The sequence below is a fragment of the Humulus lupulus genome, chromosome X (assembly GCF_963169125.1).
Source record: "Humulus lupulus chromosome X, drHumLupu1.1, whole genome shotgun sequence".
Taxonomy (NCBI): domain Eukaryota; kingdom Viridiplantae; phylum Streptophyta; class Magnoliopsida; order Rosales; family Cannabaceae; genus Humulus; species Humulus lupulus.
Window position 1 is genome coordinate 213,702,298 of NC_084802.1, and position 23,740 is coordinate 213,726,037.

Sequence of the window (23,740 nt, forward strand, 5' to 3'; positions counted from 1 at the left end):
AACGCCCTACCTCCTTAGAGCCGTTACTAAGTGAGTTTGAAAACGTGCTTTCATCTCACTAATCGAGGTTTTAGATCAGACAGTGTAATTAAGCAGTAAACAGAGGGAAAACCTTAAAAATATTAATTTCCATAGAAAATCATAAAAGGTTTACACATGGGATCCCAAAATACAGTTTAGAAATGTTTACAACATATTAATTAAACCAAGTCGACTAGACGACAAAATCAGAGTTTATTTACAAACATCTCCCAAAATCCTCTGGCCGTGGCGGCCAGGCTGGCCAAACATGTACACGCCGCCTCACGCCTGCTGTACTCATGGTTGGTTGATCACCTCTGTACCCTTTACCTGCACCACAGAGCATCTGTGAGCCGAAGCCCAACAAGAGAACCCACAAGCAGATAACATATGCAACACATAAATCAAACATGTAGACTTGCCACCAATGGCTAAACACATACGGCCTAGCCGTCCCAGGCATTTACCAAGCCCTGGGTTCGCGGACCATGCCGTGAGGATATCCCAGGTATCCTTGTAACGCCCTGGATAGCCAAGACCGTTACACTGTGTGTTTAAAAAGTGCCAGACTTGCTAATCAAGTCATTTAATTAAAATCGTGTTGCAGAAGCTACAAAGGAACTAGGGTTAAAAGCGTTTTGGTATCAAAAGCCACATTTTTCATTAAGAAACGTTATATGGTTACACGGGATCCCAAATAAAACCAGTTTAAAGACGTTTATAGAAGTTGTAAGACTCAGATACAATAACCAGCCATACTAAGGCAAAACAAGCAATTAGGTAGTCCCTGTCCTGGTCCACTCCTCGATCGTGGTGATCGAACAACTAGCTATGTACATTCCACCTTGGAGCTCTCCACCTCGGGCTTGGTCCAGCTTGCCCTTGCCTTTACCTGCACCACGTAGCACCCGTGAGCCAAGGCCCAGCAAGAAAGCAACACTTATCAAATATTTCACAATGCTCAACCAAGAATTCAACATTTCATAACATTTATCCAATCAGTAATAACAGTTTGTCATCCAGACAGTCAATCAATTTATATTCATAGCACAATATTCACGTTCATAACAAATAGATTGTCATATCCATCAAATAACATTCAGGGTTGGCGCCCTTAGTCGCACCCTCTATTTAACACACTGTCTTCGGCTCATTAGGGCCGCCCCCAGTGTAATACTCACTGACTCTGGCCAGCTCAACCAAGCTCAGTGATAAATAAGCTGCCTCAGCTCCCAGTGGCCGAGCTGCGCCTCAATGCGCAAATATTGATCCCGACACCCTTAGGCCGGTAATTGCATGTCCTATGGCATAATAATACCATCACACGACATGATATACAAATATAGGGAGCTCTTAGTCCCATCGTGTCCACATGATTATTCATATTCACATAACAGTGCATACATACATAGGGAGCACTTAGTCCCAACCTAACCACATACTCAGGTGCAGCTTTCTTACCTTTCAATTCATTGGTTTCTGATGCCACGAAGCCGCGAGCACGGTCCTCTACCCCGAGCCTCTCCAAAGTCCTAATCACAACACAAATGAAACATCCTTTGTCACCAGTCAATCCAAAGCTACCTTCCCGGAACCTAACCCACACTCTCGGGACCCCCAAAACCTTAAAACCATACCCCGGAGACATCCCCCGAACCCCCGGAGCAAAGGCTTAAAATTGCCAAACTTGATGTCCTGAAATTGGCCTTGTGCCGCGGCACCACTTTCTTGTGCCGCGACACCCATCAGTCAGGGACTCCACGCCGCAGCACACAAAACCCGTGCCGCGGCACGCCTTCACAGCCCAGAATTCTGGGTTTTTCCTTCGCGTTTTCCCGAGCTTCAACCTCTCCAAATCACCCCAAACTCCATCCTAAGTCCCAAAACCAACTCTAAACCCTTAATAAACCTCACAACAACCCAAAAACATCATGCCCAAGCTCACTCACACCTTCAATCCTAGAATTCACTCTTGAATTTCACACTTAACAACTCAAACCAGAAAATTAAGAACAGCTTGAACTCAAACACAAACCACACTCCAAACTCCCTATACCTTAACAGAAACAAGCCTAATAAACACACAGAGACCTTACCTTGAGTGATGAGTCCAACCTCCAGCTCTAAACCTCCTTCCCCCTTGATTTTCCCAATTCTGAAATCACATAAAACCAGCCACCAACTTGCCTCAATTCACATTCATTATCTAAAATTTCAGACTTAGAACTTAGATATATCATAATCAAAATCTTACCTCTGAGCATTCTTGATCTAAGCTTGCTTGACAACTTCAATCACCTTTAATTCTTCATCCAAAAGCTAAAATCAGCTTCTCCCTTCTTCTTCTTAGTTTTGCTCTTCCTCTAGGTCTCCAATTTCAGCATAAACCCATTTCTCCAAGTGTTATACGTATATGATCTTTTCCCTTCAGCTAATGGTCATTTATCCTACCAAATGACTATTCTACCCTTCCACTAATACCCCTTCCTAACTAAACCTCAAAGGGCATACTAGTCCTTTCATCAGCTTTGCAATTCTACCACTTTCCCAATAAAACCTGTTACTCTCTATGGTTACTAACAGTTACGCAGGTTACCAAATCACCAGTTACCATTATCTAGTTTTCTAGGACCGTCTCGGCACGTGCATCACATTGGTATCACAGCACCCACGTGGTACAATTCACACATCATAATTATCACATAACATAATTCACATAGTCATAAAACATGCTTAAAATCATAATCATGAATCTTAAACATAAAAATCACACATAATTCCCATTATGCCCTCCAGGCACACTAGTCAAGGCCCTTAAGCCTTAATAGCGAATTTGGGTCGTTACAATCCTACTGGGGACTCGCCCTGGCAACTCGCACCCCACGTGCTCAGCGCTGCTCCCGGCCCCTTGCCGTTCTCGGTCTACACCGTTCTCGGCTCTTGCCGATCACTCACATATTATTATACATGATATAACAACAAGTATAGAATTCTAGCGTAAACAGATAAAGAGCTACGCTTAGCAGTTCTAACATATTGGGCTCGGCCCTGCATATCAATTCATTCAGACACATTGGGCTCAGCCCTGCATGTCAATCCACTCAAACACATTGGGCTCAGCCCTGCACATAAGCTCTATGGGAATAGGGTTCTCTTACCTGAATTCCGAGCTTTCTGAGCACCGATGCCCCGAGCACAGTCCTCCAACGTGAGCCTCGCCGAGACCCTAGTCACAACACATTAACAATGTCCATCCATCAAATTATAATTCAATAAATAACTTAGAGCCATAACCCTAACCTCTGGGTCCTTGAATTCTATCAATCCCCACGATATAATTCATCCCAAGCCTTACCCCTTGAGTTTCCAAGACTAAAATACCCTTAAAAACTCAACCTGGCACTTAGGGCCGCGGCCCCACCCTCAAGAGCCGCGGCTAGCCTCAAAACAGAGGCCAGCACACCCCTGCAACACACACGGGTCGCGGCGCGCATGAACTCTCGGCCATCCTCGGCTGCACACGCACACGGGCCGCGGCGCGCCCATCCTAGGGCCGCGGCCCTCTTCACCGAACCCAGAATTCTTCATCAATTTCCTACCTTTTCTTCAAGCCAATCCTCACCAAAATTCACCTATCTAACCCAGATATTTAACCCTTATATATCAGCCCACAATAACTCAGTAACAACATCAAAATCCATCAAAGTCTACTACAAAAACCCAACTAAAATACTCAAGAACACATCAAACTTAACTAGCATGCACTCTTACAAACCAGCAGCAAATTAAAACATAAACCTATAATTAAAACTTACCCTCTTGCTGAACTCAAACCTTGAAGTTGATCCTCAATTCCCCAAGCTTCTAGCTCCCAAGTTTCCTCAGCCCAAATCCTTGCTTAAACTAACTTACACCAAATTCCCTTGAGTTGTTTCTTAGAGAGTGAAAGAGAGAGATGAAAATGGTAAGAGATGCTATCCTTAGCTGAAAGAGAAGAGAGTGGGTCGGTTCCTATAGCTTCTAAACTATTCCTTTATTTTGTTTTATTTAGCTTAAGTCTACATGGTCACCTCAAGGCTCGGGGTACCAAAACGTCCCCGAGGGCAAAATGGTAAATTTCCCCAATATTCCCGCCTAGACATTCTATCCTTGAATATATCTCCAAATATTTATTTTCATGTCCCGATAATCCCATAACACATCTAGTACCCAAATTACCCCTCGACTCGCCCCGAGTCGGAATCTCAACCTCGTTGTGACCCTCTGGCTAACCACTCCCCAGGACTGTCTCGGATCGTGCTGCACATACATTCCACATATATACAACATATATCACATTCATGCCCCTAATATCCAGACGAGGCCCACATGCACATTTAACTCACTAAACATGCATCACTATCATATATCCACATTAAATCACCCATTAACACATTAAAGCATAATAAATCACTTATTACCCTCCAAGCACACTAATCAAGGCCCTAAGCCCGATTAGCAAATTCGGGTCGTTACATATATACATAACTATAAAAAAAAAAATCCAAAAAAAAAACATTTATATATTTATATATATTTATTCTTATCTTAAATTTCCTTTCTTTTTAAATTTCTTTTCTTTTGTTAAAAAAAAAAAACCATATATATATATTTATATAATCACTTTTTTTTTCCTTTTTAGTTCATTCTTACTCCATTTTTCTTTCTTAATTTCTATTCTATTTTTTTTGTTTAATACATATTATAAAAAAAAAGATTAAGCTTGTTATTCTATCTTCACTTTAATTCTCTTTTCTTTATTCTATTTTTGTGTTATTTATTGTGTTGCTTAGTTTAGGCTTTTACTTTCTTTGCCTTAGTTTTCCTTAGGATTTAGGTTTTTTTTTTTAAAAATACATAAAATTGCATAAAATTGTTCATAAAATTTCAATAATAAAACTCTTAGTATTGGGAACAATTGTGTAATATTACAAATGGTAGAAACCGATATTGTTCTGTCTAGAAAGATTGGTTGTTAAATAAGGTTTGTGATAGCGTTACCCTCCACACTTACCTGGGAACCTCGGGGAGTTCTGTCCAGGCAAGTGTGGGTCTAAAGCGGTACCTTGGCAACCTTCCTAATCGGCCTGGGAACATTTCGAGCATCTACCTTTGCACTATTACATTGTTGAACTTATTACTATAAGAAAACCAAGCTTGTTTTGTCAAAATAAGCAATTTCACTTTGCTTAAAGGTTGTTTGGTCGAAAAAGTTGACTTGTGATCCACCATACTTACTCAGTAACCTCGGGGAGTTCTAGTAAGGCGTTGGAGATCACCTGAAAACCTCCAATTCTACCTGGTAACAAGTTTAACAAAAAAAAAAAATCAATCAAAAAAAAAAAAAAAAAAAAAGAGAAACATAAAATACATCTAATTCTGATTTCCGAGGGTGGATGAATCATCACGAAACTTCCAGTGACACTTCTTCCAATTCATCTGCCACTCCTACCGGAACTCCTTCCACCAATCCAGCTTCTCCACAAACTTTTGCTGATAATAACCCATTTGCAATGGCTCGCAATGATGAAATCCAACCAAGAACTCTCAATGACTACCTCCATCCTATTCGCACTTCCACGCCTTTATGCATTATCTTCCCTCCTAATATGCCCGCATTAGACTTTAAACCTGGCATGATTCAACTCTTGCCTACATTTCATGGAATGGAAAACGAAAGCCCATACGTGCATATCAGAGAATTCGAGGAGGTAGTAGCCACGTTCTATAATCAAGCCGAAAATGCCGATGCTGTGCAACTGAAGTTCTTCCCTTTCTCCTTGAAGGACAAAGCCAAAAGCTGGTTATACTCTTTGAGACCTAGGTCGATTGGAACATGGGAGGAGATGACCAAATCTTTCTTTCTGAAACACTTCCCCAGCCATAAGACCAACAATCTAAAACAACAGATTTCCACATTTTCCCAAAAAGACAATGAAACATTCTATCAAGTCTGGGAAAGATTCAAAGATCTGTTAAATCAGTGCCCGCACCATGGCTATGAGAACTGGCGCTTGGTCAGTTACTTCTATGAAGGCCTCACGAGTCGTGAGTGCCAATTTGTAGAAATGCTATGCAATGGTGAATATCTCGAAGAAACTGCGAAAAAGTCTCACACCTGGACTGGTCCAAGTGCTACTGACAGCACCAACCGACACAAACCATCTGGGATCTATCAACTTCGAGAAGAGGATAGTATTAAGGCCCAACTCGAAGCTTTGAAAAAGCAGTTTGAGGTCTTAATGACGAAAAATGGGCAAAAGTCGCACATGATCGCTCAAGCGGAACCGCAAGAACCTTGCTTTGTTTGTGGAGGGACGGAGCACTTAGCTAAGGACTGCTTAGCTTTGAATGAAATGAGGGGGGTTTATGAGGAGCAATGCAATGCCTTAGGGGCATTTAACAAGCTATTCTCCCATACGTACAACCCTAGTTGGAGAAACCACCCAAATTTCAGTTGGAGGGATTCCAACCAAGCTCAATCGTCTGGAGGCCAATGGAGAAATGAGCAGCAAGTTCAACCATCAAAGGTGTATTCTGCACCTTAATACAATGCTCATCCACAACGAAATTATCTCAATAATACTCTTCATGCATTCATGGAGGAACAATCCAAACTGAATCGCCAAATGATGGAAGAAATCAAGGAAATGAAATGTCAATTCTCAAAATTGACTGAATCCTTGGCCATTCCTGAAAAAGGCAAACTTCCTTCCCAACCGAAATTCAATGTTCAAGGCCAACACATGGCCCAATCTTCAAATTCAAATGATCAAAACGTCAAGGAAGTGAATGCCATCACGATGAGAAGCGGTAAAACTCTGCAAGACCCACCCATAAAATCCAACTCTCCCAGTATTCCAAAAGTCATTTCCAAAAATCCACCACTCAATGCCACTCCAAAGATACCATTTCCCTAGACTTTGAAACCTATTGGGAAACTTCATGATAACCGAGCTGAACTCCTTAAGCACTTGACACAAGTGAAGATTAATCTTCATTTGCTTCACATCATTAAACAAGTGCCCGCTTATGCCAAAATCATCACGGATCTTTGCATTGCAAAAAGGAAGCACCATGTCAAGAAGACAGCCTTCTTGACCGAGCAAGTGAGTGTGGTGATTGAACAAAAGGCACCACCGAAATACAAAGATCCCGGTTGTCCCACCATTTCTTGCCAAATTGGGACCCATGAAGTCAGCCAAGCCTTACTTGATCTTAGTGCGAGTGTCAATCTCATGCCCTACTCTGTATACTCGCAACTCGGTCTTGGAGAAATGAAGCCAACATCTCGTGTACTATAGCTTGTTGATCGTTCCACCAAAAATCCTAGGGGTATCGTTGAGGATGTATTGGTTTAAATTGAAAAATTCTATTACCCGGTGGATTTTCTTATTCTTGATACCCAATCTGTGGTGAACATGGAGTCTAAAATTCCTATTATCCTTAGAAGACCATTCCTTGCTACTGCAAATGCTTTGATCAATTGTCGGAATGGTCTAATGAAGATATCGTTTGGAAACATGACTCTTGAAGTCAATATCTTCCACATCGGGAAACAACCCCGAGAAGATGATGAATGCTACCAAACATTCATGATTGACTCTTTAATTCCCGAGGAGGTTCAATTGCGAAACAACTTTGATAATCTTGATGAACTCCTCCTTCTGTCAGACAACAAAAGTCCCAGCTCTATTGAGTCTACTCTTGCAATATCAGATCGCATAGACTCATGCCATAGAAGGACTCAGTTTTGGCAACCTCGCTTTGAAAAGCTACCTCGCGAGAGGGCACAGCCGAAAACTTCAGCCGAAGAGGTTCCAACTGTTCAATTGACCCAACTTCCCGAGGGTTTGAAACATGCCTTCTTGGGAGACGGTGAAACCTTTCCAGTTATCATCTCATCCAACCTTCAAAATTCTCAAGAATTGTAGTTACTCGAGCTACTGCGGACGCATAAATCTGCGATAGGTTGGACGCGTGCTGATATCAAAGGTATTAGCCCTTTAATTTGCTTCCATCGAATCAATCTAGAGGACGAATCCATCCCTCGAAGAGACCCTCAGCGGCGACTGAACCCCACGATGAAGGAAGTTGTAAAAAATGAAGTTTTGAAATTGTTATACGCTGGTATTATTTACCCGGTAGCAGATAGCAAATGGGTCAGTCCAACTCAAGTCGTGCCCAAGAAATCTGGTGTCACCGTTATCCAAAACGAAAAAGGGGTCCTTGTCCCCACAAAAACGGTGACGGGGTGGCGCATGTGCATTGATTATAGAAAATTAAATGCCGCCTCCCGCAAAGATCATTTTCCACTCCCATTTATTGATCAAATCCTTGAACGTGTAGCTGGTCATCCTTTCTATTGCTCTCTTGATGGCTATTCTGGCTATTATCAAATTGAGATTGCATTAGAGGATCAAGATAAGACCACTTTCACTTGTCCTTTTGGCACTTTTGCTTTCCGGCGTATGCCATTTGGCTTGTGTAATGCACCAGCTACTTTCCAAAGATGCATGATGAGCATTTTTAGTGACATGATCGAAAAATCAATGGAAGTATTCATGGATGACCTAACCGTTTTTGGAAACTCCTTTGAGACATGTCTTCTTCATCTTGAAGCTGTTTTAAAACGATGCATTGAGAAAGGACTTGTCCTCAATTGGGAGAAATGCCACTTTATGGTTTCTTCTGGCATAGTCTTAGGCCACATTGTTTCTGAAAAAGGAATTGAGGTTGATCAATCCAAAGTCAACCTTATCTCCAACCTGCCGACTCCTAAGACTGTCAAAGACGTTAGGTCATTTCTTGGTCATGCTGGTTTCTATAGGAGGTTCATACAAAAATTTTCAATAATTGCCCGTCCGCTAAGCAACCTCCTAGCCAAAGATGCCACTTTGAATGGACGCCTAAGTGCGAGGACTCATTCCGAACGCTTGTCAATTCACTCACTTCCACTCCCATCATTCAGTCCCCCGATTGGAGTCTTCCTTTCGAGATCATGTGTGACGCCAGCAACTTTGCTGTGGGAGCTGTGCTAGGACAACGAAGGGAGGGGAAACCCTTTGTTGTCTATTATGCAAGCCGAACTCTCAATAGTGCTCAAATGAACTATTCCACTACTTAAACTCTAATTTATGAAAGAATAACATCTTTGGTTCTGCCAAGGCTTCTGCTATCGTGATCAACCATTTAAGTGATACTTGCTCATAAGGTTTTTTTAAAAAAACAATCACAATGTTTTGGATTAATTGTTTTTTTAATATGTTTGTTTCATTCTTTTATATATAATGGTTGTGTTTGGTAAAATTTTAGTTTTTGAATTTTTTAAATACAAAAATGAAAATATTATTTTTATTTTTGTTTCTTTATTTAAAAATAAATAAAAATACTTTAGGTAACTATTTTTGTTTTTATTTTTTGTTTAACAATACAAAATAAGTTGTTGATTTGAAGAAGAGAAGAAAAAAAAAACTAAAGGTCGAAAAGTGTTTAAAAATTTTTGAAAGTTAAAAAATTCTATTTTCAAAATTTAATGAATTTTAATTAAATTTTTTAAAATTAATAAATAAATATAGAGTTACCAAACACTATTTTATGTTTAATTGTCAAAATTTTAATTAATTAAATAAAAAAGTATTTTTTTAAATGTTACCAAATAGCACTAATATTATTTATTTATTTAAAATTTATATGACAATTATAAAATCTTAATAAATTTTATATATAAAACTAAACAAATGTACATTGCACACTATAAAAAAAATCAATTTTTAATATCAAAGAAGATCTTAAATTAGCTAGTAGCCAAGAATAAAATTCCCCAATAAAATTACTAGAAAAAAATATATTTAAAAAGTTTCAATTGTTTTTTTTAATCTGACATTATCATATTTGTTTAGCTAATCACATGATCTATTCACGACCATAGTGGCTGTAGGAAAACTCTTATTTGTAGTGTGAAGATACTGTCAAGCACAACTTATAACAAGAGGCAAAGATATATATATATATATACACATCAATTTAGTCAAACATATATTATGCACCAAAACAGAACAAGAAGAGTATAGGGACACAAAGAGTTATACTGGTTCAGCCAAAATTATTGGCCTACATCCAGTGTTATCCACTATCTTGGTTCTTCAATATGAAGAGAACAAAAGTTTACAATACAGTCTAGTAGCTCCTCTGTTATACAAACTCCTTACTGAGTTTCTCACAATCTCTTTCTTACAATCTCACAATCTCTCACCCAAGACAAAACACTTTCTCATAACAGTTGTGTTTATGCCCAATACAAAATCCCTCTACTCTTTCTAAGCACCCAACGATCTTTTTCTCTCAACTCTCTAGACTTGTATTTTGTATCTCATTTTTCAAATGAGAGCTCGCTGATATATATAGTAATAAGATTAACCAACTTACTTATAAAATGACAGGTAGATCTTTGAGTTGTTAGGATTTTTGATGAAACAATTCCCACAAAATTCCACCTTGTTTCTTCAAATAAAAAATGCTAATAAAATGAGCTCTCAACCATATTCAAGATAGTGAATCAATATCCCATCTAGGTACTAAGATTAAGTAAGTTTAAGCAATGCTTATACTTGCTTACAAGCATAATCGTAGTCCCAATACCGGCTGGGTTGTCTACTGTATGCACCCTTTCTAGTTCCACCACTTCTTCTTCAATCTTCTCCCTTATCCAAAATAGCTGAAGGTTAATGTGTTTGGTCTTTTCGTGATATACTGGGTTCTTGCACAAGTGAATTGACGACTGACTATCTGAGTAGACCTTTGCCTTTCCTTTGATTAGTTTCAGCTCTTGCAATATTCCTTGAAGCCAAATTGCTTCCTTAATTGCTTCTGTAGTAGCCAAAAATTCAGCTTTAGTTGTAGATAGTGCCACTACGGATTGGAGTTGTGATTTCCAGCATATGCAATCTTCATTTGTGAAGAACATATAGGAAGTGGTAGACCTTCTTGTGTCCTTGTTTGAGGCATAATCTGCATCAACATAGCCTCTGAGTATTACTTTTTTCTGATACCTTGCTATAGGTGAGACCAAAATCTAAAGTTCCTCTCAAATATCTTAGCAGCCATTTGAGTGCATTCCAATGTTCTATGCCCAGATTGGACATGAGCCTGCTAAGTATACTTAAGGCGTAGGCAATATCATGACGAGTACTCACCATTATGTACATTAAACACCCTAATGCTATGGCATATGGCACCTTGTTCATTTCTTCTCTTTCTTCAGCTGTAACCGGACTGTGTTCCTTTGATAAAGCGAATTGACCTCCCAAAGGAATGGAAGTACTCTTTGAATCTTGCTTATTAAACTTGTGTAAAATTCTGGCAATATACTTTGATTGTTTGAGGTGCATCTTTCCATCTTTCCTTGACCTTGTAACTTCTATGCCAAGTATCTTCTGAACTTGTCCAAGCTCTTTCATTTCAAACTCCTCTCTCAACTTGTCTTTGATCCTCTTTATCACTGTTTTGTCCTTGCCTAAGATGAGCATGTCATCTACATATAACAACAGGTACACGGCTGTGGACTCTCCAATTCTTGTAATACAAACAATGATCAAACTTTGATCTAGTAAAACCAACATTCTGAACATAACCAGTATACCGTTTGTTCCATTTCCTTGGGGATTGCTTGAGTCCATACAAAGACCTCTTGAGCTTGCATACCATTTCTTGTTTACCTTGTTCCACTTGAAAACCTGGTGGTTGATACATATACACATCCTCTTCAAGAAAACCATTTAAAAAAGCTGTTTTAACATCTAGTTGCTCCACCTCCAAATCTTGCTGAGTTGCTATAGATAACATCAGTCTAATGGTCTTGTATTTTACAACTGGAGAGTAAATTTCAGTGTAATCTGTTCCTTCCACCTGAGTGAAGCCTTTTGCAACTAGTCTTGCCTTAAATCTCATAGGCTCATCTTTTGTCAATCCTTCTTTCACCTTAAAAATCCATTTACATGCAATAATTTTCTGTTTTTCTGGTTTAACCACTAAATCCCAGGTCTGTTTTTGTTGAGAGAACTCATTTCTTCTTCCATAGCTTGCATCCATTCTTTCTTGAATTTCCCCTTTATTGCTTCTTCAAAACTTGTTGGTTCAGGAATGTCACTTTGCTGTATTATAGCCAAAGCATATGCTATTAAATCTGCTTCAACATACCTAATAGGAGGGTGTATTTCTCTTCTTGTTCGATCCCTTGCTAACTGATAACTTGTTAGATTTTTTTGCTGCCTTGTTGTGCTTTGAGTGGTTTTTGTACTTGTCTGTTCTTGTGTGTTGGTGTGATCTTTTCTTGGCTCAAAACTCTTCAATTCTATCTCAAATTCAGTCAAGTCTTCATCTTTCTTCAATGAACTTGCATCATGTAAATCACTGCCATTCTCGGCTTTCAAGTGAGTAAAGTCAGATTCATTAAATACAACATTTCTAGAAATTATTATCTTAGGCCTTCCATTTTGATTAACACAGATTCTATATCCTTTTGTGCCTAAAGGGTATCCAAGAAATACAACTTTTATTGATCTAGCATCAAGTTTATCATTTGATTTGTGTGCATAAGTTGTACACCCAAATACTTTTAAGTGTTTCAAGGTAGGTGACTTTTCATACTGCATTTCATATGGTGTTTTCAGATTTATGGATCGATTAGGACTTCTATTTATTAAGTAACAAGCAGTAGCTAAAGCTTCCCCCCAATAGAACTTACTTAGACCTGAACAACCGTTCTATGCCTAGTTATTCCATAATCTTCACAAAGCTTATCAAATTCTTTGTTTATGAACTCCAAACCATTATTTGTTCTAAGTGTCTTTATTTTCAAATTTGTTTGATTTTCCACCTTATTTTTCCAAATTATAAAGTGTCCTAGGCACTCATCTTTAGTTTTCAATAAATATGTCCATACACACCTACTAAAATCATCTACAATGGATAAAAAATAGTGTTTACCTGAATGTGTAGATATTTTGCTCGGTCCCCATAGGTCAGCAAGGACATACTCTAAAATCTGCTTTGTGTTGTGTGTGGCTACTGAAATTTTTTTCTTGTGCTGCTTCCCATACACACATGCTTCACAGAACGGTAGTGCACACGTCTTTAATTTTTCAATGGTGCCTCTTTTATGCAGCTCCCTTAGTCCTTGCTTGCTCATATGCCCGAGTCTTTGATGCCATAGATTCATGTCATTTTCTTGGCCTTTTACTGTGTCTACTTCAGCAACTGGGATTGTTTCTCCATCTAGAATATATAAGCCATTCTCTCTTTTTCCTTTCATGACCAACAGTGAACCTTTAGTTATTTTCAGATTTCCATTCAAAGATTTGTATCCATATCCCTCTTCCTCAAGAGCTCCAAGAGATATTAGATTTCTTCTCAACTCTGGGATATGTCTTACTTCATTCAGCACCTTTACTTCTCCATTAAATTGTTTAATTGCCACCTTTCCAATGCCAATTACCCTACATGAAAAATCATTTCCCATCAGTACTCTACCTCCATTAGTTTCCTTGTAATCAAAGAATGACTCTAAATTTGGACACATATGATAAGTGCACCCTGAATCAAGGATCCATTGTTTAACATTAGTCTTTTCAGAAATGGAAAATAATTCTCCCTCTGATGAACAATCTTCATGGCTTTCAGCAATAGCTGCTGAGTCATTTCTTTGCTATCCTTGATCATGCATCGATTTGTATTCATGTTGGGACTGGTTATTGTGATGAAATCGATGGTGGTACTAAGATTTGTTGTCTTGGCTTGGTCTGGAACCTTGCTGACCCTTCATTTAATTGCAGAATCTTTGAATGTGACCTGGATTTCCACAATAATAACATTTTCTTGAATCTTTTCCTCTGGACTTGGAGCGTGAATGAGATGGAAAATGATGTCTTGAGATGCTCCTCTTTGGTGTTCTTCCTCTAGCAAAGTACACCTCTTCTCTTTTGGCTTCCTTCTCTAATTGTAGTTCAAAATCCTTGGATTTTAAAGCGCCGAGTACATCTTCAAGGGTGATAACATCTCTACCATATTTAATGGCATCTTTGACTTCTTGATAGGCTATTGGAAATGACCTTAGTAGAATAATGGCTTGACTTTCTTCATCTACTACTTGTGATTGATGTTAGCAAGACCTACAATAATTTAATTGAGCTTGTCAATATTATCATCTAATGATGGAGTAGAATTCATTCTAAACCCATATAATCGTTCAAGAAGATTAATTTTGTTTGAAATGGATGGCTTCATGTATAGCTCTTCTAACTTGTCCCAAAGCCCCTTTGCTGTCTTCATAATAGTGTAATAGGCCATCTCCTCCATTTCTGCAATTTCTTTAGCTTTGAGTTTCTTTGTCAATTTATTTTAGTCTCCAAGGACTTTGGCTACTTTTTGATGTACCAGAATCCCTTTCAAGCTTTCTCTCCACAGAGCAAAGTCGTTTGTGCCATCAAACTTCTCAAGCTCGAATTTGGCCATAGTTGTCATGCCTTCTTGAACCTGTTCTTGAATTCTTATTGCAGAAACTTCTTGGATCTTGAGCTCCTTATTTGAATCGTATAACCTAGCTCTGATTTGTAGGAAAACTCTTATTTGTAGTGTCAAGATCCTGTCAAGCACAACTTATATTATGCACCAAAACAGAACAAGAAAAGTATAGGGACACAGAGAGTTATACTAGTTCAGCCAAAATTATTGGCCTACATCCAGTGTTATCCACTATCTTGGTTCTTCAATATGAAGAGAACAAAAGTTTACAATACAGTTGAGTAGCTCCTCTGTTATCCAAACTCCTTACTGAGTTTCTCACAATCTCTTTCTTACAATCTCACAATCTCTCACCCAAGACAAAATACTTTCTCATAACAATTGTGTTTATGCCCAATACAAAATCCCTCTACTCTTTCTAAGCACCCAACGATCTTTTTCTCTCAACTCTCTAGACTTGTATTCTGTATCTCATTTTTCAAATGAAAGCCCACTGATATATATAGTAATAAGAGTAACCAACTGACTTATAAAATGACAGCTGGATCCTTGAGTTGTTAGGATTTGATGAAACAATTCCACAGTGACGAAAGTACTTCTCCTATGGTCATTCTAGTAGTCTTAACAATTGGTTCAACATAAGTGGATTCTATAATTCAACACAAGATTTTTTAGTATTTCATCACGAAATATTTTAAATTCAAAATTTTATTACTAAAATATTGCCATAACAAAAGTTTAGCAATGAAATCTACTTTTTTCATAGAAAAGAAAAAGAAAAGTCTTAACTATCAAAGTTTTATTATTGAAGTTAAACTTATACCTTATTCTATTTGAGTCTATGAATATCAAAACTTGTTTATTTTGGTTTTGAATTTTTATGTTGTCTTATTGTTTTTAGTTGATGATGTTGACCAATGTTTTTCTTGTTGATTTGTGCGAATACTCAAATAATTGTGAGAGCATTCAGAGATCAGTGAGAGCACTCAAAGAACAATGCAAGCAATCAAAGAATTGGAATGAAAAATGCAACCAAATAGAATAACACCAGAGATTATAGTTAGTTCATCTCAAGTAGAGTTTATGTCCATTGTCGAAAGATTGCTCTCTTCCTTTTCATTATCAAGTGACTCTCTTATAGCCACATAAAGGTGTTACAAATACATTAATTCTAGTTGTAACTCCCATATCAATAAATATAGGTAGAGTTAATTGACCATTACAAATGCTATAAATATAGAAATGACTAGACAGTTACACTATTTATGATTGCACATTATGTTGCTCGCAAATCTCAAAAGATGTATCCTGCTCTCATGTTAGATAGCTTATATAGGCTTTCACCTCTCCACCTCAATGCTCTCTTTTATATATATATATATATATATATATATATAAATTCTCGAATGTTAGTAATTTTTATCTTGTAACAGACGTTGCATTTTTTGTTTTCGATTAGCCTACCTTGTGCTTTAATTCAACCAAATGTCTTCGTAGGCTAATCTATACTAGTGCCTTCTTAGGCTAGTCTATACCATTATTGGCTAGTCTTGTTGCCTTCTCGGGCTTGTCTTGTGCCTTCTCATATAATTTTTTGTGCACTCGCAGGCTTATCTTATGTTTTTATTGATTTATCTTGTGACTTTCTAGGTTTTTTTTTTTTTTCCAGGCTAATAGTGATAATTTCAGATTCATGGACTTCAAATATAAGTTTTTACTTATTTATACAAGAATATTACTTAGTGTCTTTTGTATAAAATTCCTCATCCATAAATATTTTGGTTGTATTTGGTAGTTACTTTTTATTACTCTTAATATTTAATGGGTCTAGATACCCTAAACTCCAAAAGCTTTTTTATTTTAACTATTTCTAAAATTTTACTTAGGGGCAAACATTCCTTTGGTTGGATATTCTATATTCTAAAAGTTTTTCTATTTAACTTTACTTTTTTTATCTTTGTTTGGCTTGTGATACATGTGTTTTGTTACTCTTTTAGAGAGAATCACTTGTTCTTTTGGGGTTTTATTAATTTTTTAAGGTCAAGTTTTTGTGATACTCTTTGGATTTTTCTGTGCTCAAAGACTTCGTCTTTTGCTTGCTGAAGTTTCTTATGATTTTTTTTCACTTGTTTTTGGTTTTGAACAATAATTTAGCCTATCAAAAAAGGTATTAATTATTTCGAGAGGAAAACTCTTTTGTCTAATATTCCAACATGTTTGCTTGTTCTTTGGTTAGATAATGAATTTTGTTCGTCGGAGGAAATTTCTCTTCTAATTTATACTTTCTATCCTCTTCATTTTAAATAATAATAATAAAATTATTCCAGACAAAAAAAAAAAAAAAATTTAAGCATTCGTTGTGGTTAAAAGTTCTAACTATATATTTTATAAATGGTAAGATTATTTCTAAAACTAGATAGTTTTTTATTTTTGAGAAAGCTAAACTAGATAGTTTGTCCATAGAAAGAAAGGAAAAATACTATTTTAACATTTATGTTTAACTAAACACCAAACATAATATTTAAATAAAAAAACACCAAACATAATAATTTATTTTACGAAATAGGCTAAACTTAATTTTCTATTTGATTTTAGTTAATTTTTTTATTAAGATAATTTTACTCTAAATTATTACATTTAATAAAATTTCAATGATCTTTTTAAACTTTTTTTTTTAAATCTCAATAATTTTTTTACAAAATAACTTTGTCTAAAAATACCATTTAAATTTAAGATACTCAACACTCTATCTAAAATATCATTTTACAAAAGATTGTAAAAAATATATATATTATTTTACAAAAATAACATTAAAAAATATATTTTTTCACTAATTAATCTTATTATTATTTTGAAAATAACAAGTCATTGAGCTAAAATGCAAATTACTAGAATACTATTTTCCCTTCCAAAAGAAAAAAGGAATACTATTTTCCCAATGATACTGTAAGATTAAGCTGAAGCTACCACACGTGCGAGCTCTGTCTCGTTATCATCATCGTCATCCCTGATTTCCTGGGAATCGTCGAACAGGAAACCCTAGTGTTTGCTTTGTGTCCTTCTAGCGATGATATAGGATATTTGTAGACTTAATTATAATTTTCAGTAGAAGATTCGATTCAATTAGTCAACCAAGCAAGCTCAGATGAACTCTTTGACTATAAAACCCTCTTTTCTACCAAAATATTCACTTTCTTCTTCTTCTTCTTCGTTTTGTTTCCCTCACTTGCATTCTTCGATTGGGTTCCCGTTAAAGACAAAATATGCAGGAAGGAGATTGGGTTTGAGAATCCAAGCTTACGATTCTTCGAAGAGCGATACTCCCAGTCCTAATGGCGATTCCAAGCCTTCTAATGGAGCTCTGGTATTTATGAATTTTCTATGTCATTTTTGGGTGCTTATGGATGGGCAGCTTAGCCAAGAAACGTTGGTAGAAATAAGACCCAAATGTATTGAGTGTTAATACCCAAATTGTAATTTTTTATTCTACTTCACCAGTTAGAACCAAAGAATTAGCTAATGACATTAATGGAATCCAAGTAAAGGTTACGAAAAAAAGAAAAGAAAAACATTATGAGAATATATATTAATATTTTCCCTGACTCTGTTTATACGTGGTTTGGGATGAAATTTACAGCCGAATGGCAGGAGAGAACTACTACTGGAGTATGTAAAGAATGTTCAACCAGAATTCATGGAGGTGTTCGTGAAAAGGGCACCCCAACAGGTATTGAGTTTAGTGTCTTATCCTATGTTGCTGCATTGCATTGGGTACTTGTTAATGCATAGCTAGAGTTTTCAGGGTATTCATATTTCATGTGATTTTTAGCTGGACTGAAACTTGTTTAATGGGAACTCCTTTAGGTAGTTGATGCCATGCGCCAAACAGTAACCAACATGATAGGAACACTGCCCCCGCAGTTCTTTGCAGTAACAGTATCCACGGTAAACCTTTTGCTAAGCCAAATACGATTTTGTTTTGTGCATAGTATCATCGCCTACCTCTACAATATTTTGAGTCCGGAAAATTATAGCAATTACTACGTGGGTAATCAAGGGGAATTGAACCTCAGGTTTTGTGGGAGCAAGAGCAAACCACACACCTGGCCGTTTGAGCTACCCCTCTTTGGGTGTGTCCTTGGATTTAAAGTGTTGACAAGTTCATTTTAATCATTTGGTTTCTATTCCAGGTCGCTGAAAATCTTGCCCAGCTAATGTACAGCGTTATGATGACTGGATATATGTTTAAGAATGCACAATATCGGCTGGAACTTCAGCAGAGTTTGGAGCAGGTTGCACTTCCTGATGTCCAAGAGAAGAAGGTACCATTCAGCTACTGTGAATTTTGAGGAGATGTGTTTATGTTATTTCTTAAAACAATGACTTTTTCACCTATGATATCCATGCATATTTGTTTTTGCCAGTATTTTGTTTCTTCTTCTGATGAAATCTAATTCTTAATTTGTGACCGTGATTTATATTGTGGTATAAAGTTCACGCTACTTACATCCGTACCCTTTGGTACACCTTTATTATGCCCATTCACTGAAAAAGTATCTCACATCAGTTTAGTTCTTGGCTGATTCGGTTTTAGTTGGTGCATTAACATGACCCAGTGGGTGTTCAGGATGCACCAGATTATGCACCTGGGACGCAGAAGAATGTGTCGGGTGAAGTTATTCGGTGGAATAATGTTTCTGGCGCTGAGCGAATTGATGCTAAAAAATATATCGAGCTACTTGAAGCAGAGATTGAGGAATTGAATCGCCAAGTGGACAGGAAATCTGCAAATGGACAAAATGAATTGTTGGAATATCTAAAGTCTCTTGAGCCCCAAAATTTGAAGGTAAAAAGCATAAATGAAATACCTCATTGTTGTGTCATTGTAACTAATATGCTTGTTCCTGGACTTTAAAGTTCCTTTTATAGATGACATTAGCTGGCAGTGTGTTAGGAAAGGAAAACTAACCATTATGAAATTCAAAAGAACAAAATATGATTTCCGAGTTCTTTTGTAGTTTCGAAATCTACAGAAAAATTATTTTTGATATGTTCAATGACAACTTGTTATAATGTCAAAAAATCCTTATCTTTGTTTACTGGATAAGTGGGTTAGAAGTGTAGATATAACTTTTCAGCATCATAATGATTTGCATACTTCATGTGCTGTTTTCTATTACTCCGACTCGTAAGTGTTGGAAGAGGCATTAATGCACCGGCAATTTTGTCTATAATCTTGTAGGACTTGACAAGTAGTGCTGGTGAAGATGTTGTGCTTGCAATGAATACATTCATCAAGCGGTTATTGGCTGTTTCAGATCCTGCCCAAATGAAGGTTTGAGGCTCTCACTCTCTTATAGTGAGTGAGAATACTTAATATATGTTTAAGAATACTTAATATTCACTTTTGGTTCAAGTTCCAGTGTTGGACTCTCTTCTAGTAGACATATTACAAAAACTTAGGTAAACAGTGTTGTAAACTTGATGAAATGAATTTATTTTCATGTTTAGGAGAGTATTAGCATAGTATCACTCCTACTTATTCTAGTTGAACTTCATGTTCTGTATCACTCTTAGCATAGTATTAGTATTCTCAGTTCTGTTTGTGTTTGCAGACGAGCTTAACAGAGACGACCGCGCCTGAACTTGCGAAGCTGCTTTATTGGCTGATGGTGGTTGGGTACAGCCTGCGTAACATCGAAGTTCGCTTTGACATGGAGCGAGTTCTTGGCACTCCTCCGAAGCTTCAAGAGTTGCCCCCAGGAGAAAATTTGTAAGAACAAGGGGGAGACTGCTTATATAAATAAATATATATATATATATATATATGCGAATTTAAAAATTTTGTTATGACAGGTTTGTGGCGATTGTCTAATTTAAAATTAGCTTAGGATCAGACTTAATATATGACCAATTGTTGGGTAGAGGGCAAAGTTTTTGCATGCCGCACACCTTACCCTCTTGGATGAATTCTAGAATTTGGTGAAATTTATATAAATGCTATAAGAATTAATTTATTATTTTTTTTACAAGGGAATTAATTGAATTTTTTGAGTTACCATTTTATTAAGGTTTCTAAAATTTAAAATATCATAATGAAAGGGAAAGGGTAAATATATTTTTGTAATTTAATAATACATAAGATTATTTTGCTAAAATATTTAATTCGTGAACATTTACCAATTTTTTTTATATAATAAAATTAAGACATCATCATTTATAAGAACAACCAATTGTGATTATACATACATTTAAAGCCACGTTGCTTAATTTTGATGGCTCATGTTCTTCAATTTCTAATACACCACACTACATTGATAATTGTTGTTTGTTCTATCCTTCAATTCCTAGCAAAAGAATTTATCTACTCTCTAACACTAATTTACCTAATTACTACTTTATATTTAATACCATTCTAACTTTTTAGGAGTAATTCTTTTAAAGAAAGAAAAAAAGATTTCCAAAATTACTTAAAATAGAGTTGGGTTTTATAATTCTCTAATGAAGTAATTTATTATTATTTTTTGTTTATAACGAATGTGTGACTATTATATTACTAACTTTGTTTCTCAAACACTTAATTCCACCTCTTGGCAAATTTCTCATGAAACCTATATTTTACAATATATATATATATATTGTGGATTAAAATAAAAGCTATTAAACACCAATTAAAAGTTAAAATAGGATGAAAATATCTATTTTTCTTTCCTATCTTGTTTATCAATGATTTTTGAGTTTGGGACGTTGATATTTTGTTTTCTTTTTTCGAGTTAATCCGATACCCTTTAATACACATATTATACCATGTTTTTGGATTTGATGATGTAATTGTCCACGTGAATAGACTATTTTAGGGGTTCAGATCAATAAATTGTCTGTGGGATTGCTAACAGATAATTGCTTGTTTTTAGGTCGTTATTGCCCATGATTGACAAGGTCCAGTGTCGCACAATGTTGAGGTCGCCAAACTTCACCAACTTGGCCTTCTCAGCAATACTAGAGGCATTAGCTGAATTAGTAGATACAATGTCATAATATACTACTAAACAATTTACTTAATTTTTTTTAAAGTAATGCTTTCAAAGAAAAAAAATTTTAAATGACTTTCTTAAAGTTTTACATTGTTAAAATATTTAATATTTTTTTTATTTTGTTTGTATATTTATTGTTTAGAAAAAGAAAATAAAAGTTTCCAAAAGTTAAAAAATGTACAAGGGTATTGTTTAATGAGTTGGATTTTATAGTTTTATAATGAAGTAAATTTTAATTTGTGACCAATGTGGGACTACCATGTTACATAAAATTATCAGCAAAATTATATCTTAACATTTATGAAAAAATGCCAACAAAAAAAACATTTATGTAAAAAATAAAAATATCTAATAATATATTTATAGTTGTACCAAAATTGACACAAAATATAACATAAGTTAAATGTTACATAATAATAATACATATATTTTTTAATCACAATGTTGTCATTAATCATTAATGATAGATTTCAATACATTATTATTATTATTATAAAAAATACATATTTTTTAGTTACAATTTTACTTTTTATTATATTTCAAATATTTAATTTCTCAATTATCATTAATAATAGTTTACTCTTTATATCAATTTGTATTTTAAAATGCTATTGTGAATTGTGTTGCGAAAAATAAACAATATAGGTTTGTAGGTGCACAAGTCGAACAAGTAATAAAATGGTCTAGCGACCGATATCGTCCCACAAGGACTAAAGTCAATTAAATAAACTAAATATAGTGAATAATAATTCCTAATTTTATCAAAGCAATCAAATTTAGAATGTTGGAAAAAAAATATAAATTACAAAAGTCAAACTAAATTAGTTTGGAAAAACACAAGATATTGACAATTGTTAAAGTTTCAAACTTAATGTGCCTAACTTAGTTCAATATTCTCAAGAAGTTAGAGCATTATTTTATCTTTATACCCTTTCTTGAGTGCCGCATAAATAATGTATAAGTGATAACTAGCTTATATTTCTATAAGACAATTTATCCCTACATTTATTAAGTTCCACTCTAGAAACCATTCTAAATATTCAACCTCTCGATTTCACAACCTAAATTATCTCGACTACCTAGATATATACTTATCTCTCGATCTCACACTACCTAAGTTGTTCTACCATCTCTCAGATTGTTTAAATATTCATCTCTCAAGTAATAATTTTCACAATCTAAATAAAAACTCAAATCATAAACAAATAAGAAAACTCACAAAAATATGATAAAAGCATACATTAATCAAAGTAGAACACAAGAGAGCAATAATTGAATAAATTAAACTTTGCATTAAATTATAAAATTAAGAATCATAATAAAAGATCTTTCTAAACCCTAACAATAAAGAAAACTAGCCACACATGATGTGGTTCATAATCTCCATATAATGTCAATACTCTAAGAAAACAAAAAGAAGAGAAAAGATGAAAAAGAATGATGAAAAACTCTTGAATTTTGCTCTCTTGTTGCCTCCAATATATGTTTCTCCCCTTCAATATTGTGTTTCTTTCCCTTATATAAGTCTTTTAGGCGCGCCCTAGCCTTTACAAACATCATTGACCGACTTATAGTTGAATTTGGGTGAAAAGCGTGTGCAAAATATAAAAAATCTCGACTTTTGTGGCGCAAGTGGCAATGGATCGCAGCTCATCAGGCGATGCATGGCCATATTCACGTTTTTTCCTTCTGTCTCGACCTTACTTGGTACAATATGCATAACTTTTTTATTCGAACTCCAAATACAACGATTTAAAAGTTCTAGAAAGTTAAGAGAAAGATCCACAACTTCTATTTCTAAGAGTTTTTCTACAACGTGAAGGAATAATTGTCAAAATTCGGCTTGAAGTTCTCAATTGGCCACAAAATCATCAATTAAGCTTATTCTTACACACTTTAAGATAACACATCAAATCCACATAAAAATGTAAAGTAAGCATACCAAATCAAGATAAACACAAATTTAAATGTTATGCTAACTATAACATTTGTTTATATTTTGTGTCAATTTTGACACATAATTTGGATCATGTATTGGAAATGTCTAATCATGACAAATTTATCCGGCAACTAATATTATATACGTTATATATTGCATGTATCAAGAATACACTACAACCTTAGTA

At 35.6% G+C, this 23,740-nt stretch overlaps 1 protein-coding gene and 1 non-coding gene across 4 annotated transcripts; one reads left to right on the forward strand and one right to left on the reverse strand.

Annotated features, from left to right (window-relative positions):
• Positions 1-5,954: 5,954 nt before the first annotated feature.
• On the reverse strand, positions 5,955-6,061 carry LOC133807739 (small nucleolar RNA R71). Its single transcript, XR_009879636.1, has one exon. It is a non-coding gene; the product is annotated as a small nucleolar RNA R71 (small nucleolar RNA).
• An 11,436-nt stretch (positions 6,062-17,497) lies between these two features.
• Positions 17,498-21,633, forward strand: LOC133803874 (uncharacterized). 3 transcript variants are annotated; one of them, XM_062242015.1, is made up of 8 exons: positions 17,498-17,944; positions 18,218-18,307; positions 18,445-18,525; positions 18,771-18,902; positions 19,208-19,426; positions 19,823-19,915; positions 20,196-20,353; positions 21,495-21,633. In XM_062242015.1, the coding sequence occupies exons 1-8, from the start codon at positions 17,726-17,728 to the stop codon at positions 21,616-21,618; spliced, it is 1,116 nt and encodes a 371-aa protein (XP_062097999.1). In that variant the 5' UTR covers positions 17,498-17,725; the 3' UTR covers positions 21,619-21,633. The 3 variants fall into 3 exon arrangements, with proteins under 3 accessions (XP_062097999.1, XP_062098001.1, XP_062098000.1); XM_062242017.1 differs by lacking the exon at positions 21,495-21,633 and having other exon boundaries at positions 19,823-19,939; positions 20,196-20,350; XM_062242016.1 differs by lacking the exon at positions 21,495-21,633 and having other exon boundaries at positions 17,499-17,944; positions 20,196-20,597.
• The last annotated feature ends 2,107 nt before the right edge of the window (positions 21,634-23,740 follow it).

What these genes read in the sequence shown, in the direction of transcription:
- LOC133803874 (XM_062242015.1), top strand. Translation starts at nt 17,726, where the DNA reads ATGAACTCTTTGACTATAAAACCCTCTTTTCTACCAAAATATTCACTT. An exon ending in CTGATGTCCAAGAGAAGAAG is followed by an intron (nt 18,903 to 19,207) that starts GTACCATTCAGC and finishes GTGGGTGTTCAG; the next exon opens with GATGCACCAGATTATGCACC. An exon ending in TTGCCCCCAGGAGAAAATTT is followed by an intron (nt 20,354 to 21,494) that starts GTAAGAACAAGG and finishes GCTTGTTTTTAG; the next exon opens with GTCGTTATTGCCCATGATTG.